Source organism: Panthera uncia (assembly GCF_023721935.1).
Source record: "Panthera uncia isolate 11264 chromosome A1 unlocalized genomic scaffold, Puncia_PCG_1.0 HiC_scaffold_16, whole genome shotgun sequence".
NCBI classification, from domain to species: Eukaryota; Metazoa; Chordata; class Mammalia; order Carnivora; family Felidae; genus Panthera; species Panthera uncia.
Genome location: NW_026057576.1, coordinates 23,716,480 through 23,736,139, shown reverse-complemented (window position 1 = coordinate 23,736,139; position 19,660 = coordinate 23,716,480). Strand labels below are relative to the sequence as shown.

The following is a 19,660-nucleotide window of genomic DNA, read 5'->3' as shown; positions in this document are numbered from 1 at the left end:
AGTTCATATTTTTAAAAGAAAAAACAGACCTTAGAAACGTATTTGATGCATAATCTGGGAGAATATTTTTAAAAAGAACTTTCTAAAACAACCTTGCATGTTACTTATAAATAGACTAAAACAATTCCAAACTGAATTCCAAACAAAACTAACAGAACTAAATTGACTACACTTCTATGAGCAAGGCAATACTGCAGCACAGTGCAATAAAAATAATTTGTTAAAAAAGACTATGCACAGAGAATAGCCAATGCTGGCAACCAGGATAAAGTGAAATAAACTAAACTGCAACATACACACTACCAAAAAAATATAAAGACACTTTCTACAGCAACACCAGTTAATTTTCAACTGTTGCTAACTAGCTCCAACTCTATATGAAATGGAGAGTGGGGTTGGAGGAAGTGGGGGAAACATCCACTAAAAACCAATTCTTCAAATAAATGTAAATTAAACAATTTTGCTTTCTATATTTAACTGCCAATGCATACTGTAATACAAATTAACACTGACAACTTGTAAAAATTCTAATAACTTGTACATAAGTGGAAATAGCATCACTTATGGATTTTAGTATTAATTTACTAATATGAAAATTGGATTTGCATACCTTAAATACGCAATCAACATTCATTTCGAATCAGCAATGATTAGGAAGCCAGTAAGAGGCATGCATTTGATAAAACTGGATCGTAACAGATCCACACGATAAAAGTCTAAGTTTCATGGTGCAACTATTTTTACAGACACAAACTGCTATATACCAGCATTAATATTCTTAGTAGTCTCTTGTTTAAATTGTCATGATATAATCTTAATACTTCAGTAAGAATTGGAAAATATATTAAAATCTACACATTATATCCACAAAACTCTCCAAAATATTGTCGCTTAGGTACTAAAGCCAGTCATTTCAAATATTACAGAACTAGATTCCGCTAACTGGCACCATAAACATTTAGATTAACTGCAACGGTATCACGGTCTTTGAAAAGTTGAAGTGTGAAGATATTTTCCAAACTTTTAAAATTGTTTTTTTCAAAAAACCCCAAAACGTCTCAGATAGTATACGTCTATAATTTTCAGAGTGCTTCAAATTACCTGAAAACTTTGTAATATAACCCAAAAGCGTAAGCCGCTACGCTCCACAAACAAGATCCTACCAATATCATTCAAGTAATATCAACTTTGAATAATTTTCCAGCCACATAAATTATTTTAACCTGTTTTAGAAAGAGATAATGCCAAACAACAGACCCTCTCCTTTCGCTCCACTTTCCCCGGCTTCTGACAGATAGGTTGCCAAAAGTAACTACCTAGGAATGTAAAGATAAAGCAGCACTCAACCTCCAGGACCCAAATCTCTAAATGACCACTGTCGGGCAATAAGCAAGACCAAATACAACCAACAGCAAGATAATTTTTCCTAATAGATCTGGAATGCGTAAGAGGGAGCCTCTAAATCTAACACCATATTCCTGCCCGCTTCCAGCTTATACAAATGCGAATACTGCGCCAAGGGTTCCCAAGCCCACAAATGGTAGTGTCCCGGCACAGCCTTTTGTCTGAATAGACCCGACTCCGTAGACAAACTCGTCAGAATCAGTACAAGAGCGAGAAACGAAGCCTGAGCCGAAGGAGGTATTGCACAGTTAAGGGTGGGATGCTGAAGGAGAGCTAAAAATCCTGACGTGACCCGAGCGGGGATGTAGGACAACTCGGGGCCTCCCCATCCCGGGTCCGCCCAACGCCTTTCCCCCAGTACCCACACCAATTCACACAATTCAAGCTTACCTCCTCCCCGAGCTCCTGTCGCAAGCTCAGTCGGGAGGCGCTACCGCCACCACCGCTCCGAGGAGCGGGGGAGGCGACTCTCTGTCCCCGCGCCTGGACCCGGGAAGACGACGACGAGGAGAAGGAGGTGCGCGCGCGACTCCCGGGAACCGGCCCTCCGCTAGCGACGGGCCCCCGGGGTGGCTGAGAAGCAGAACCCGCCCGCCGCTTCGCCAGGGTCAAGTGAGACTGACACGTAGGAAGAAAAAGAACGAAGAGAGACTGGAGAGTAAGAAAAGGAAACGAAAACACTACCAGGCCGCTAGGAGAACCGACTCAAAACGCCGCCGGAAGTCAAGTGTTTGCCCTGATCCCCTCTAGACCGCGGCAGCTTCCGGCCTCCAGATTAGTCGTCAGCGCGCAGGCACCGCCCCTTCGGAGACACGCCCCCGGGCGTAACGTCGGCTCCTAGGAGGGCCGGGGAAATCATCACGTCTGTGCTGGGTAAGAGACCCCCGGAGAGGCGTGCCCGAGCCAGGGGGGGAGCCAAGGTTGCCAATAAAAAGTGAATCTAAGAGAAAGAGTTTACGCCTTTTATTATATAATGTCTTAAAATAAACAGCTGTAGTAAATGCACAAAATGCCACATTGGTTGTTGACAATAACTACAGCCATTCATTCATGTGCTCAGCAATGTGCACTGAGAGGTGATAGACGGTGTTTGTACTGTTGTTGACACTCCTCGGCTCCTCCGCTTTCTGGGCCTTCGCTTATTACTGTAGAGCAAACAAGACACGGTTGGGTTTTTAAAGGCGCAAGGCAGTTCGTTGAAAATTTGGAGCAGAAATCTTTAATGTCCTAACCACCTTTCCTTTTGTGGTCCAATGATCTGCAAGAAACTAGTTATTAAAATTGCTTGAGATCGATGGTCAAACGTCCTTAATCAAAGAAAAAAAATTCATATCTAGCCTCTTACATATTTTTTTAGAAAGAATAAAGCAATGTGAGCCCTTTTCTGCCTTAATTTTAAGGTAGCATTTATTTTGGCCTTTTCTTTGACAAAACCAAGGAATAGGAAAAAGCTTTTCTCAAAACTACGGATAAAACTTTAAAAAGAATTGGTACGATGATTTAGTCTTGTTGGAATCGGTAAATTAAAATATGGGAGAAGAGTGGAAAAATCAAGAGTATTAAACATTCTTGATGACATGCCCAGCTATCTTAGAGACAGCAGCAAGAGCTTCTGTACAAGTGGGTTTGATGTAACGCTCTGGCAGCAAGAATCCATATTTGCCTTTATCTCGAAGTTCAATTGTAAACGAGTATTTTATGCCCAAGTCATAGATCCAGTCATCCGAACCTCCAGGAGCTAGGTCTACAAGAAGAAAGAAGAAATTACTTTTTGAAATACAATGTTTCAAGTTAACTAACAAAATGGAATTTTTCCCCCTAAAATTAAAAATAGCTCTGCTTTTTTTCTGATTATTAAGTAATCTAAGTCTCTGGTAGAAAATGGAGACTGAAGAAAAACAGGTTAAGGAAGAAATTACCCATAACCCTGCCAAAGAGTAGTAATCACTATTAACATTTTAGTGTCTTTTTTTCCCCTCAGTGCATGCTTTAACATAATTTTTTCCTACATAAATAAGATCATCCTATACATGAAGTGTTGTAACATTTCTTCTTTTTTTTAAGTTTATTTATTTTTAGAGAGAGAGAGAGAGTGGGGGAGGAGCAAAGAGAGAATCCTAAGTAGGCTCCACACCATCAGCAGTGGGGAGCCAGACATGGGGTTCCAACTTACAAACTGAAAAATCATGAACTGAGCTGAAATCAAGAGTCAGACGTTAGCCGATTGAGCCACCCAGGTGCCCCTGTAACATTTCTAAACATGATCTCTCTGACCATATTTATGTCTTAATGACTTCAAATCTATAATATCATTTTTTCATGATCTCATAGCACTACACTATAAAGCTGGATATAATAATTATTTACTTGGAGACCTTTAGATTTTTTTCTGATTTCTAATTAATATAAACAACTTCACAATGCACTTTCTGGTTTTCACTAATTGCTTCTTTGCTTCTTTGGAATATTCTTTCCTAGAAGCAGATTTACCAGCCTAAGAGTATGTACTTTTTACGATTATGCTACATGTTGCCAAATAATCTTCAAAAGAATTGAACTAATTTACCCCTCCACTAGCAGGGTATGAATATGCCCACTTCCCTTCCCATACCATCCACAGGAATCATGCATTTCTGGCAATTCTATGGGTGAAAAATACCACAAAATCGCCTTGTTTCTTTGATTACCGCTGAATTGGACATTTTATTTGCTATATTTATTGTCCATCTTTATATATTTTTCTACTCAATTTTTCTAGTGTATATTTTGCTTATTTTTCTACTCGATTCATTTTATAGATTGTTTATAACAGCAATATTAGTGCTATTTGCCTTGTGTAATATGTAAACTTTTTTTTATTTGCTTATTTCGCTTTTGACTTGGCTTATGGCAGAGGATTTATCTTAAAATATTTTATCTGGAATGTAATTTGGAGAAAGACATGTTAGTAATAAATTAATTTCTTTTTCTAAGTAAGTTGTCAGGTTCTCCAACCCTATTAATTGAATAACATTCTTAGAAGTGCCTCCTTTATGAGATACTAGACGTCCTTATGTATTTAAGTGTCTTTCTGTTCTTCTACTCCCTTCTGTTGATCTGTTTCTCCCAGGCTCTGTTCGTGCGTTAATACCTGGTTGGGGCAAATTCTCCTATTAGCCTCATTTTTCAGAATTTTACGAGCTCATCTACCAACTTTATTCTTTCAAAGGAAGTTCAAAGTCATTGAACTGTTCATTAGGATTGCATTAAATATACAGACTAATTTAGCACAACTGACACATTTTTATATTGTCTTCCCACTCAAAAACATGCTGCATTTCTCCTTTTATTTATTTTCTTTTATGGTTACCAGTAAAATTTTCTAGGTTTTTCATGTAGATATATGGATTTATTTGTGTGTGTAGACACAAATATGCATTCAACAATGAATTCACATATATGTATGTATCTGTATGTATATATATGTGCGTGTGTGTATGTACATATAGAGGGGTATTTATTTTCTACCTGATTATTATTATTTTTTTATATAAGAGGGCTTTAGATTTCTGTATAGTTAGTTCACAGTCAGCCACCTTACTCAACTTTGTGTTCTTGTTTTGTTTTGTGAGACAGAGTGTGTGTGTGCACTCAGGGGAGTGGTAGAAGGAGAGAGAGAGATACAATCTTAAGCAGGCTCCACATCCGCATGGAGCCCAACTCAGGGCTCAATTTTGTGACCATGACATCATGACCTGAGCCAAAATCAAGAACAGAACACTTAACCAACTGAGCCACCCAGGTGTCCCAAACATTACTCAACTTTTGATTGTTACTAATATTTTTGGTTGATTTCTACTGTTTTCCAGGTAGACAATCCTGTAACGTGTAAAGTGATCATTTTTGCCTCTTTCTATACCTATACTTGAATTAACTACAAAGGTATTTACCAAAGCATTGTTTATAATACCGAAAAATATCCATCAGCGGTGGATTAAATAAGTTATTCAGAACAACCACTCTCAATATTTGGCATTTCTTCTTCTAGCCATTTTCTCATGCTTATGCACACAACCACACAGATGTATACTGAATGAATGAATGAATGAATGAATGAATGAAAGAGTATGTAGAGATAGACTGATTTCACCACAACAGAAAGTTACTTTTAAAGCTCTTCAGCCCTGAGGCTCTATGGTTATGCTTTGGGGAACAATGGTAGAGAAGAGAATGGGAATCAAGAAAGCTCTGAATTGTGAAAGGAGGGTGTGGGGTGCCTCTCCGACAGAGCAAGGACCTGGGTCAGCAAAGGTAACAGTGGACCAGTGACACCAAGAGACAGAGACACCATGTGGCCAATCTGGCCCCACTTTGTTGTGAGACATTTTAGGGGTAGTTGAGGAGGAAGAGGAAGATTCTGGACTTTCTACTAATAGGACATCCAGGGGTAAAGCAATTTATCGAAAATCATATGAATGTGATTATTAAGCTGAATGTATTTTTCTACTCCCGTAGATCATACCTGTTAAAGAAAACTTTGAGGTTTTAAATATTGCCTCAGGGCTTTTACACAAGCCATTTCCTCTCCTTGGTTTTCCCCTGACACCATTGTTGGGCAGCCACTTGTCAGGTAGGTCTCCCAGAAGTGTCACCTACAGAGAGAGACCTTCCTAGGTCACTTTAGCTAAGTAACCTCTCTCTCCTGCAGTCATCCTCAAACCCTTAAGACTATTTTATATTCTTCACATATTGATGGGATTATACTCTATTTTACTATTTAGTTGTTTACATCAGAGATTGGCAAACTTTACCTGTAAAGGACCGGATAGTAAATGCTTTAGGTTTTGTGAGCCACAAATTATATCATAAAACTATTCGATACTACTGTCATGAGAGCTATCATAGACAATACATAAATAAATGCGTGTGTCTGTGTTCAGATAAAACTTTATTTTTAGGGGGTGCCTGGGTGGCTCAGTCGGTTAAGCGTGCGACTTCAGCTCAGGTCATGATCTCACAGTTTGTGGGTTCGAGCCCCGCGTCGAGCTCTGTGTTGACAGCTCAGAGCCTGGAGCCTGCTTTGGATTCTGTCTCATTCTCTCTCTGCCCCTCCCCCACTCACTCTCTGTCTCTCTCTGCCTCTCAAAAATAAATAAGTGCAAAAAAATTTTTTTTTAACTTTATTTTTGGATACTGATATCTGAATTTCATATAATTTTAACGTGTCACAAAATCTCGCTATTTTGTGTTTTTTCCCTCAACCATTTAAAAAATGGAAAAACTGTTCTTATCTCACAGGCCTGTGCCTCACAAGCAGTAAGCTGAATTTGACCTGTGGGTCGCAGTTTGTGGACGCCTGGTGACATGTTTATTTTCTCTTCCTCTTTCTCCATCTCCCCCTCCAGTTGCAAAAGATAAAAATCATTATCTGTCTTCCCAATGTGGGTAAAAAGGAGTCCCCCAATGAATATCTGCCAGCAGAAATTAAATTTTAAAATATTTCTTAAGAGTTTGCCGTATATGAGCTATCATCAGTGTGATACAAGCAAAAGACATTTAATGATAATGTACTCTAGTGAGCACCGCCTGTCACTAGCAAGCATCTAATGTAAAGAGTGTTCCTCAGATTTATATACTGTTCAACCTGTGCAACCTTACACGGTGGCCATTGGCATCTTATACATTCTTTTAACCCTTTATGGCCTTTCCTCCTTCACTCAACTACTATGATGACAATTCTATAATCTCTACTCTGTAGCAATGAACACGATTTCTTAAATACCATTTTGTCTTCAGTGTATTCATTTATTAATATAGCCTTGCTCAGTGCTGTCATAGCTATTATGCTTCCATTTCTAATTGTTATAATCCAACTATTTTACGTGTGACCGGTTTAAAGATTGCATTTAGAAAAATTAAATCCGCACAGAAAAAGCAAACACACAGATTTCTTTAGTAGCTCACAGTTCTCCAAGATGTTAAGAAGAAATACTTACATAAACTTTCTGAACCACTGCCATGTGTATATCTGGTATTTCTATTAGTATTCTCTATAGCACGGACTGCTTCACTGGCCACTAGAGACTGAAATCAATAGAATATGAAATTTCAGTTAATGTGCAGCTTTGGAGCGGGACAAGCAGAAGTTTCTTTAAAAAAATCATCATATATTAAATGAATCAAACTGTGTAGGTGAAGAAAAAGAAAGTATATTGCTGGTTGCTAGGGGGGTGGGGGTGAATGAATTGGGGGAGTGTTGGTTATATACATTTCCAGTTAAATTTCCAGCTAAACAATGTGTAAGTGTATCAAATCATCACATTGTACACCTTAAACTTACATGATGTTAAACATCAGTTATATCTGAATAAAGCTAGAGAAAACTGTTGATATGAAAAATCTGCGTAGTAAGAATAAATAAACTTTTATGGAAATCACAGTTGGGTGGCATTAAACATAGACTCTTCTAGTACATTGAAAATTTGATTTAACTTGAAGAAAAAATAATTCTCACATGCATTTTTTTAGGAGTTCGTTTCTTATATACAATGAGGTATAACTGTATTCCAAAGGCAAACCGCCTGGGGTTACCCTACTCCTACACAAAATCATCACCAAACTTTAAATGCAACCTGTGTAAATATTACATATACCTAATGCTTACTTCGTTTCCTTCTCGCAAACTCCATTCTCTTCTTGGGTAAAATGCCTAATAACTACTAAAGACTCATCACATAAAAAGGATCATGTGCCCAGTGTGGACCAGGCTAATAAGTAAGTCTGTTGTTCCACTACATTTGTTTCTAGCTTATCCAGACCTTTCGCGAAGTTCAGGCTAGCATCCGCTGTCACTCTCTTGAATAACCCAGAGGAGTATCAGCGCATATTATGTTGTACCCCTCCTTTGTTCAAAAAAATGGTAATGGACCATCATTGTCTACAGAACAAAACACGAATTTATTCTGACATGCCAACAAGCGGACCACATCTACTTTCTGATGGCGTCACTCTCTACTCTCACACCCACAGGGTCCCCTGAACACACTTTCTGCGGGGACGCATCTCCTCCGCTTTGAATGTCCTATGTCCTCCCTTCCCGGTCTGTCTATGGAATTCCTGTCTTTCCATTTCTGGCTGAAAGTGTATCTGTTCTTTGATGGCAATCGCCCTTTATTATTATGTTTTCTTTATAGTATGTCGCCCTTTAAGAGATGAGAAATTCCTCAGGGACAGGGACTTTATCCCCAAGCGTATCTAGCATTTCCTTCTGAATCAGTTAACGAGGCCACCCCCATGCTAGCCCCGTCAGAACTGAGGATGCACCATCTGGGCCAACTTATTCAGTAGTCACTGCACCTCGAATATAGCTACTTGTAACATTTGCTCATGGCTGAGCTCCCTAACCATATCATGTTCTCTTAAAGGGCAGGGTCCTACCGAATGCTTCTTTCATCAGTGTCCGCCAAACACAATATTTTACACCAAATAACTCAACAAAATATGTGTGGCAACACTAATGCAAAAACAAGGGAAAATCAGACTAGTTCTATTTCCAAATCATGATAAATATCCTTTCGTTTCTTCAAGGATGACACCAAGAAAGGAACTTTCCTTAAAGGTTTTCCTTTGAGAAAAAGAAAGAATTGCAAGCATCAAGCACGTTTATGTTCTAAATGAGCTATTTTCAGGAAGTGCATATAACATTATATTTGTCATCAGCCACTGCCAGCCCTTAATGTGGCTATAGTTTATTCTTGTAAGAGAACCAGGACATAAAACCAACACCAAAACCAACCAAATAAACAAACAAAAAAACCCCAAAACAAAAAACAAACAAAAAAATACCCCACAAATAATCTAATTAAATAATAGGCAGAGAACCTAAATGGATATTTTTCCAAAGAAGGCATACAAATGGTGAACAGATACATGAAAAGATGCTCAACATCACCATATATCAGGGAAATGCAAGTCAAAACTACCATGAAATATCACCTTACACCTATCAGAATGGCTATTATAAAAAATACAAGAAATAAAAAGTGTTGGCATGGAGATGGACAAAAGGAACTCACGCGCACAGTTTGATAGGAATGTAAATTGGGGTGAACACTGTGGAAAACAGTGTGGAGGTTCCTCAAAAATTAAAAATAGAAATATCATATGATCCAGTAATTCTACTACTGGGTATTTACTCAAAGAAAATGAAAACACTTGCTTGAAAAGATACATGACCCTATGTTTATTGCAGCATTATTTACAATGGCCAAGTTATGGAAGTAACCTAAGTATCCGCTGATAGATGAATGCATAAAGATGTGTGTGTGTGTGTGTGTGTGTGTGCAATGAAATATTACCCAGCTATAAAATGGAATGAGATCTTGCCATTTTCAACAACATGAATGGATCTAGAGGGAATTATGCTGAGTGAAATAAGTTAGAGAAAGACAAATACCATATGATTTTACTTACATGTGAAATCTAAAAAACAAAGCAAATCAACAAACAAAGATATGGAAACGGATTCATAATTACAGAGAAGAAACTGGTGGTTGCCAGAGGGGAGGGGGTTGGGAGAATGGATGAAATAGGTGAAGGAAATTAACAGGTACAAACTTCCAGTTATAAAATAAATAAGTCATGGGTTAAAAAATACTGCATAGGGAATATAGTCAATAATATTGTAATAATGTTATAGAGTGACAAATGGTAACTACACTTACCATTTGAGCATAATGCATAGAACTATGGAATTACTATGTTGTACAGTTGAAACTAATATAACATTGTATGTCAACTATACTTCAATAACAAAAACATACACATTTAAAAACATAAAAAGAGAAAGAGGAAAGAGAACCAGAATAAAATGAGAAAGAAACAGAACACGACATAAAGATCAGAACTTGGGCAAGAATCAGACTGTTGCCATAACCCTTCCATTGCCTGGAAGGCATCTGCGGTGAGAATTCGGCCAATCCCAGCTACAATCCATCGAGAACCCTTGCATTCTTTGCCATCAACCCAAACATAGGACATCTGGGACCAAAAAGGAGTGAGGGGTTAGCAGACAAAATGAGTCTTCTTTGAACTTCTGTATCATTCACTACATTCCAAAAAAAGGTGGCGTTGGGGGGGGGGCGGTTCTCGCTTCAGTGTTGAAATTGGAGGTGCTTTTACTAGGACCAAACCCCTGGGGGTTAGAGAGGGCAGTGTGCACACAATTCCCAACATTGATATCAAATTAATGAGTGTGGTTCCAGGACTTGATCTATCTGTTGTTGAAAGCGAGGTACCACAAAGCAGACCCACAATTCCAGAGTCTCTTGTCCTTGCTGTTAGGGCTTTATATGTAGATCAGTTCCACGGGGAATGGTTCCCCCTGACCTTCAAGCTGTATGTCAGTTATTTTCTTAGATACCCATTTGCTGGACTAAAGTTCTTGTCCACAGAATAGGACCCATTCTTTACATTCCCTCAGTGAACCCTGACCCAGGGTGACTCTCAGCAGAACGAGATCAAAACAGAAAGCACCTTTCCATCTGTCCTCCAGAGGAGAAAATTTTTCCCACAGTTTTTGATTCTTGAACTTCGTATTATTTTATTTCTGAAATGCCAATGAAAAAAAAAGATAATTGAGTAGCACTTACCAGCTCCTCATGGTCTTTGGTTTTGCTTCTATTATAGGAATATGGAAACACTATCTTCTGGGAGTATGAATGCATACTGATGTAAGCCTTAATGTGGTTGATGTTTTTTCTCAAGAAATTGGCCATTGCCTTCACTTCTGGCTCTGACTCAGGGTAAGGGCCACAGTAGGTTTCTGAGCAAGAGAAACTTGATGCACCTTCCTCTGAAGTGAAATGGATAGAGTGGGATTAGCAAACGCCATTGTCATTTGTGATTTCCCTGACAATGCACCCTCCTAATATCCATGGTGTAAAATTTTTAGAGAAGTGGATTAGACAGAGTTCTGTAAAGAACATATTTATGTTTCTATTGAAGCAGATGTTTCTACGCCCTCAGAGCAAACACCCCAACAATCGCTGCCTGGGGACAGCCATCTTGCACCCTTTGTGAAAGTGGCTAAGGACGTCTCAGAGGCGTCAGCCCTGCCTCCAAACTTGTGGTTCTGTGAGATAGAGAAACCCCATTTTTTTAGAAACCCCATTTTCTTTAATCCAGCGTGAGCTTGGTTTTTCTGATATTTGTAGTTTAAAAATTACTAATCAATGTGGTCCATAAAAGGAGTCTCCTTTGGGAGCTCAGACTATACAAGTCTGCCTTTCGTACTACTTGCAACTTGCTAAGGAGGTTTGGCAAATAAAAGAAGATGGAATGTTCGGGGCTGGAGTAACGTTTATTCATCCTTTTGAGAAATTATAATATACATCACTTTGGATGGTAGCCTGCCTCCTACCCCTTCACCTTTCTTCTTTAATTCACAGGGGTGGAGCCTCAGGGAGCCACCTCTGACCCCAACCATTATTCCTGCCTAGGAACAGTTGATTAATCTTGAACTAGGTCCCTAACTTGTGTTCTGTCACTCTGAATTCCTCCGCTGATAACCTAGTATCGAAGTGGAAGATCCTAGAGTCAGTCCAGCGGCACTCTAGAACAAAGAAAACACCAGCTGACCTGAACTCTAAGATTTACACACAGTATCTTATTCACTCCTCTTGGCAACCCTATGAATGAAATACTGCTGTTTCAGGAGATGCAAAGTGAACATTCTTGGCAGTAAGGACCTTTTACGATAAGAGGCTAAGTGGCATATTGTTAATCACCCAACCGCTTGATCCTAAGCTTGGTGCTGCCATTTAATAGCTATATGGCCTTAGGTGAAATGTTTGAAACCTGTCTAAACCTTGAGTTTCCTATCTGCTAAATGGAAAAGTTATACATTTAACATGGATTTCGTGAGGATTCAGTACAATGTATATGAGGTGCTTTGCATGGTGCCTTGTAAATACTAAGATTCAGTAATGATTGCTTTTCCTCCTCATGGTCTTTGTCTCGCGTCGTCGTCGTGGTCACCAGCATCACCATCATCATCATGTGGATTGGAATAAAACAAAAACCCATTGTGCTTTGCAGGGATGAATGGAGAGAGAAAGGACTCACAGAGCTCACTGCAGTCCCCCAGGCCCAGTTCCAAGCTGTTTCTGAAGCTCGTTGCCCTTGTCCTGGGGTTCCATGGTCTACTCCATTATCCTTACAGGTCCTGCCTGCCTCAAGTTTGCTCTGATTTCTGCCTTTTATTTGCAACAGAGACAACCTTAATGTTTGTGAAACATTCTTTTTGGCACAAGAAAATATGGGCTAAACATCCAAGGCCTTTCCAAGTATTTCATTTGTATTAATGGGTTTTTTGGTTGTTGTTTTTTGTTTTTTGAGAGAGAGAGAGAGAGAGAGAGAGAGAGAGAACTCTAAGCAGTCTCCACTCTCAGCATGGAGTCCAATACAGGAGTCAGTCCCACAACCCTGGGATCATGACCTGAGCTGAAATCAAGAGTCAGACACTCAACCAACCGAGCCACCCAGGTTCCCCCATTTGTATTTTTAACCAAGAATGTGATCAGACCAACCATTCTGATAGTTTCATATCCTTTGATTACTCCTGCCCTTTTCCCCGATATATAGTTTTAGAGAGTAGAGAGTCTACATTAGGAGTAGGGGGACATCAAAGAGACAAAGGAACAGGTGGTCCCCTAACATGAATCTTCAGACCAGAGCCGTTCTGTAGAAACATACGGCAAGTTACGTATTTAGGTTTTCAAGTAACTGTGTATTTCAAAAGCAACAACCTATTTTAATAATACAACTGATTTCACCCAATAGGTACCAAGTACAATCCTTTCAAACACAATCAATACAAAAATTGTTCATGGCATACTTTAGGCTCCTTTTTTCACACCAAGTCTTTGAAATTTGGTGTGTATTTTATACTCACTGCACATCTCAATTCAGACAAGCCACATTTCAAGTGTTCAAGGGCCACATGTGGCTAGTGACTACTGCAGTGGACAGAGCAGCCTCAGACTCTCATTCTGTGACTGTCATTCTAGAGGTTTCAAGTATTTCGGTAGAAAGATTCATGGGGAGTCAGGGACTGCTTTGCTCCTAAACAGACATGTCGATCTGGGCAAGCTATTGCATCTGGCTCAGCTGAAGGTGCTTCATCTGTAGCTCTTGGTCTCCCAGATCCCTTCGAGCTTAAGTATTATCTCATCTATGAACCCTGGAATAAAAAGGTATCTAGTACAGGAAAGTTCGTAGAACAGAGAGTAGAGCAGACATTACAGGGACTGCAGTGAGTAGGAAACAAGAAGACATTGCTGAATGGTCACAGAGCTTCTGTTTGGGCTGAAGAAAACTTTTGGAAATGGATACTGGTGATGGTTTCACCGACTGGATATACTTAATGCTTCAATGTGCTGAATGGTTAAAATGACAAATTTCAGGTTATATGTATTTTAGCGCCATAAAAGCGATTAAAAAAACACTATGGTCTCATGGGAAAGAAAGAAACGATTTTCCACCATACCATAGCTACCAAAACTTTGCAGTTTAACTTAACATCTTAGAAAATGAGGGGATCTATCTTAGGAAGTTTGAGACCAGAGGTCCTCACAAAATGCTACCTGTTATGGACTGAATTCTGTCTCCCCAAAATTCACGTATGCAAGCCGTAACCCACAATGTACTATGTTTGGAAAGAGGGCCTTTAAGAAGGTAATTAAAGTTGAAGGAAGTCGTGAAGGTGGGGCCCTGATCTAATGTGGCTGGTGTCCTTTTAAGGAAAGAGAGAGACACCAGAGATGTGCACAAAGAGAAAATGTCAAGTGAGGACACAGTGAGAAGGTGGCTATCTGCAAGCCAAGGAGAGAGGCCTCAGGGCAAACCCACCCTGCTGACACCTTGATCTTGGACTTCCAGCCTTCAGATCTGCAAGAAATAAACTTACCTTGCCGGAGCCATCAGCCTGCGGTATTTTGTTAGCGGCAGCCTGATCGGTCTAAGACAACTCACCTCCATTCCCAACTCCAATACATACACACACACACACACACACACACACACACACAATTTTAATTTAGAGGAAGGGGGAAGTGAACATGAAACAAATAAACAGGCTTGATATGTCGTTTCTCATTAAAGAGTAAGGTGCTCTTTGAGATTCTTAAAAAAAAGTATCATAAAGGCGTGTTCTAGTTGTAGGGACAAGGAAGAGAGAAGATTTAGTTCTGTCTCACTGGCTTGCTTACATACTACTAAAGACATACTGAGGTGGTGGGAGCCACCTGGGTGGCTCAGTTGGTTAAGCTTCCGACTTCAGCTCAGGTCATGATCTCCGGGTTCGTGAGTTTGAGTGCCTCATTGGACCCTTTTTTTGCTTTTATTTGCTTGCTGTTTCTGTTTCTAACTCTTGTGATGGGTAATCATAAAGTGCCACGCCTCAGAGCGGCCTCTGGTACTTCTTGATGGCAGTAACAATATATTTGACGTCTTGGCTATTCAAATTTTTTATGGCTTCGCCGTAAAAAAATATTAAGTGAAACAGAGCACCAAAAGAACTTCCAGATAAAAGAGGAAGTTCCAGAAGGCAACCTATAACAGAAGAGTGATTCTCAGACATAGAAGAATCGTGATAACTTTGGGATCAGTCAGCCTGGCTTCATAACCCAGGTCTGTCACTTCCTAGGTCTGTGATCTTGAGCAAGGGATTCAACCTCCTGAGTCTGGGATTCTCCATCCAGGATACACAGATAATGAAGCCTAGGGGGAGACATATGTAAACGGCTCTGCACTTAGTAACTAACAGCTCTATTCAGATCTATTGTATATTCGCTGCTGCTTCTCTGACCCCATGCCCAATTATCACTGCTGTGGCAGAGTCTTTGGGCCCCAGTGGGTACTTTTATGGGACAATCTTAAGAACGGCTCTCACAGAGAAACCACTGAGTGGTTCCCTTAATCACAAAAGGAGTGAGTCTGAGGGGAGATTAACTGCTCCTTCCTCTGCTTGCTTACTACATCTGTAACTCTCTTACAACAACTAAGTCATTCCTATATTCATTTAATTAATTTCTGCGACTCCCGCATGTGCCAGGCACTGCACTGGGTGGTCCCTTCCCTCACTGAGTCTCTAGCCTAGAGAAGGAAGGAAATACGGAAATAAGGGGACTACCCTGCGGTGAGGTTTTCACATGCACTCTGAGAATGATGAAACGTTCAAAATCACACATTTTCTCTTCTGTTTTGAAAAGAAATATGTACAATCATGTACACAGCACTGTGCAGGGCAAAGGGGTGATTAGACTCAAGGTTATCATCAGGTTTAGTTCTGTAGCTGTTTCTTTTTTTTTTTTTAATTTTTTTTAACGTTTATTTATTTTTGAGACAGAGAGAGACAGAGCATGAACGGGGGAGGGTCAGAGAGAGAGGGAGACACAGAATCCTAAACAGGCTCCAGGCTCTGAGCAGTCAGCACAGAGCCCAACGCGGGGCTCGAACTCACGGACCGCGAGATCGTGACCTGAGCCGAAGTCAGATGCTTAACCGACTGAGCCACCCAGGCACCCCTGTAGCTGTTTCTTAAATGTAGTAACTATGAAATACAACGGGGGTGTGAACCAACACCTACCTCCCTGAGAACAGACAATGTTCTGTTTTGTCTTGTTTTGTTTTTTTGTTTTTTTGTGGGGTTTTTTTTTTTTTTTTGAGAGAAAGACAGAGATTGAAAGGGAGCAGGGGAGAGAGGTAGGGTGGGGGAGAGAGAGACAGAGACAGTCCCAAGCAGGCTCCACGTCTGACACAGGGCTCTATCCCACACCCTTGGGATCATGACCTGAGCTGAAATCAAGAGTCAGATGCTGAACTGACTGAGCCACCGAGGTGCCCCCAGATAATGTTCCTGAATGCCTAAATCAATATCCACTGAGTACTTTGACTCATTCAAATCAATAAATGATAGGCTCTCGCTATGCCAGACATAAGTTTATGGTATTCATAAAAATATTAAATAGTGAAAACAAAAGAAAATGTTTTTGAATGCTGTGGAAGTAAGCCCTTTCCTATGCAATTAAAATGGAGAGCTACTCACCCTACCCTGGTCTTTGATACTCTAATGATGAATGTTATTTTTTCTTTAAAGTAGGACTTTTAACAGTCGCTTCATTATTATTCTAGAAAAGTAGAATATTAGCATTTTGAAGCTAAAAGGGACCTTAAGGAACCGGCCTAAGTTCCTTTTTCTTTTAATGTTTATTTTTTTTATTTTGGGGAGAGAGCGAGAGTGCGAGTGAGTGAGCACAAGTCAGGGAGGGACAGAGAAAGGGAGACACAGAATCTGAAGCAGGCTCCAGGCTCTGAGCTGTCACCACAGAGCCCAGTGCGGGGCTTGAACTCATGAACTGTGAGATCATGACCTGAGCCAAAGTCAACCGACTGACCTACCCATATGCCCACCAAATTCCTTTTTTTAAAGACGAAATGGAAGGGCGGAGGGGTTAAGGTGAATCGTGCACATTTACAGCACTGCATTTAACTAAAAAGCCTATTTGAATTATTTCCTGATTTAGATAGTCCTCCCCTGTAATTACTCTGAATTAATAGGCCTTTCTCTGTGAATATCCCCTTTCAGATGAATGAACATTGCTAGAAATAAAGCAAACGACCTACCACACCAGTGTTTGGAAGCAAAGTTCCTGTTCAGGTCTGTTCCGATGCAACGATTATTTTCATGAAAAGACCGGTTCTTTCTCCACATTCGATTCTAAACAAACAAAATACTGATAACCAGGATGGCCATGTTTGCAGTTCAAGCAAAGACACAACTTCTAAAGCCTAAGTGACCAGAGTTGTGTGTCTGTCCTGCAAACCCATCACTCTGCTCTGCCACTGTCCTCACAGCGTTCCTTTCGCACAGCCCTCTCTCTATCCAGGTCTCCACCATGTTCTCTCAAAGCTGTTTCAGTGTGAACCAGATGAAACGGGGATATTTAATCAATTTTGACCCATACCAACAGAAATTTCATTTGGCTTTGCAAGGCTGGTTGCAAGGCTGGTTATTGGTTCTCTTTAAATCTTGTTTGCTTCCATTTTAATTTCTTCTGAGAAAAGGAAAATAACTTGGTGTTTCAACGAGAATGAAAATGATGACTCATGAGTCTCAATGCTCTCTTTATTTTTTTCATATTTATACTTAATTTTTATATTTATATTTCTTTTTATTTAAAAAAATTTTTTTAACGTTTATTTATTTTTGAGACAGAGAGAGACAGAGCATGAACAGGGGAGGGGCAGAGAGAGAGGAAGACACAGAATCTGAAACAGGCTCCAGGCTCTGAGCTGTCTGCACAGAGCCTGACGCGGGGCTTGAACTCACGGACCGTGAGATCATGACCTGAGCCGAAGTCGGATGCTTAACCGACCAAGCCACCCAGGCGCCCCTATATTTCTTTTTAAAATAAAGCTTATTTATGTTGAGAGAGAGACTCTGTGTGTGTGTGTGTGTGTGTGTATGAGAGAGAGAGAGAGAGAGAGAGAGAGAGAGAGAGAGAGAGCAGGAGCAGAGAAAGAGGGAGAGAGAGAATCCCAAGCAGGCTCTGCACTATCAGTGAGGAGCCCGATGTGCGGCTCAATCGCACAAACCGTAAGATCATGACCTGAGCCCACATCAAGAGTAGGATGCCCAACTGACTGAGCTACCCAGGCACCCCTCAATGCTCTCTTTAGATTGAATTAAACTCTCTCATTTAAAAGTGTCAGGAGGGGGAGATGTGAAGACACTTCTAACCTGATGGTTCCTTTGATTGTACCGATTCGATCCTGGTGTGTGAACACAAAGCGAATTGCCCCATTGGGTTCTTGGGGACAAACTGAGAAATTTGATCATGTACACAGTTGCACAGACTTTGTTTAAACCTGTAGTTGAGATGATGTGGCAAATTTACCCCGCTGTCATCAACCCAGCTTCCCGGTCCGCTTCCAGCGGGGGGCTTATGGTTTAGTAGCAAGAATTACCCTGGAGAAATTAGGTTCTCACATTGCAGGGACAAACTGGCAGTTTTAAGACACAAAGACAGTGGGAGGGTAGGAATAGCTAAGGATGGCCTAATTCTACTGTGATTCAAGTAAAGGAACAAGTCTATCATAACATTAATCTATGACTGTGATCGTTTATTGGACACAAATTTGTTAGGTACTGTTCTAGGGATTTCTCATTTACTTAGCTCAGGATTTGCCCAGTCCTCCCTACAAGCTTTTATTCAGTGTTCCTTTCACTTGCGATAACTTTTTCAATCAATCTCCTTCACCATTTCCAGCCATTTCTTCTGCAAAAATTACCTCTTCCTCTTCCACGAAACAGTTTTTGTCCAATCCTGTATGTTTCCAATCACTCTGATTATTTTCATTCCCCTTAGTGTTTACATGTGTGGCTCAGGAGGCTTTTCTGAGCTTATATATGCTCAAATATGCTTTGATGTGCTTCTCATTAAATTAGAAAGGACTGCACTTCCATTGCTTGAGTAATTTTCCTGAATCATGTTGATGGGCTAGAAATACCATTGATAATGGTTTCCAGTATAGATGAGATTGACTAGGAAACTCACGCATATTAGATGTTCACGATTGAATTAAAGGGTCCTAAGGTTTAAATTCACGTATCAGTTAGAATGTGATTCTGTAACAATGTAAGTGCAGTTAAAATGCTTCTCTCAATCTTGCAATTTATGATTTTATGAGTCAAAATGCTATTCAAATGATTCCTAGTAAGAATGGATGGATCTAGGCATTGTGCATTGTTGTAGCTAATGTCACAAAAGGAGATACAACCAGACATTATGCAGAACACAGAATCACTATGAAATAGTCCTGCCAAAAAAGTCAAATCTGAATCTGGTTTATCCCCTACTATCCAAATTTCAAATTTTAGAAAATGCAGAGGACAGAGGAATGTTAAATTGCAACATGCCCATGCAATTAGCAAATCCAGACAATGTGAAACCTTGTCTTCAATGAATAAATTGCAAAGAAAAATTTGAGAAAGAGAGAGAGAGACAGAGAGATGGAGAGAGAATCTATGGATTAAAATAGAATTAAAATATACCTAAACCAATCACAATATATTGGCCTTAACTGGATCCTGAATCAAAGAAAATTTTTCTAAAAAAGTTATGAAACAATTGCAAATTTAAATTTGATTGGACATTTTCTGATATTCAGTATTGTTAATTTTTAGGTACAATTGTACTATGTTTTTTTTAAGACC

General features: G+C 39.9%; 2 protein-coding genes across 9 annotated transcripts in view; both read right to left on the bottom strand.

Moving 5' to 3' along the window:
• Positions 1-2,146, bottom strand: part of ZC3H13 (zinc finger CCCH-type containing 13) — a 96,437-nt gene extending 94,291 nt beyond the window's left edge. For 6 of the 8 annotated variants that reach the window (XM_049646956.1, XM_049646961.1, XM_049646964.1 and 3 more), the window contains exon 1: positions 1,795-2,146. The gene's annotated coding sequence lies outside the window, so the exon portion shown is untranslated. The remainder of the gene's footprint in view (positions 1-1,794) is intronic. The other 2 variants (XM_049646958.1, XM_049646959.1) reach the window with 2 other exon arrangements.
• A 276-nt stretch (positions 2,147-2,422) lies between these two features.
• Positions 2,423-19,660, bottom strand: part of CPB2 (carboxypeptidase B2) — a 49,499-nt gene continuing 32,261 nt past the window's right edge. Inside the window, exons 8-11 of the mRNA XM_049646966.1 lie at positions 17,068-17,161; positions 11,034-11,236; positions 7,380-7,467; positions 2,423-3,148 (exon numbers count right to left, since the gene is read on the bottom strand). Of these exons, the coding sequence (XP_049502923.1) occupies positions 2,964-3,148; positions 7,380-7,467; positions 11,034-11,236; positions 17,068-17,161 (570 nt within the window). The 3' untranslated portion in view covers positions 2,423-2,963. The remainder of the gene's footprint in view (positions 3,149-7,379; positions 7,468-11,033; positions 11,237-17,067; positions 17,162-19,660) is intronic.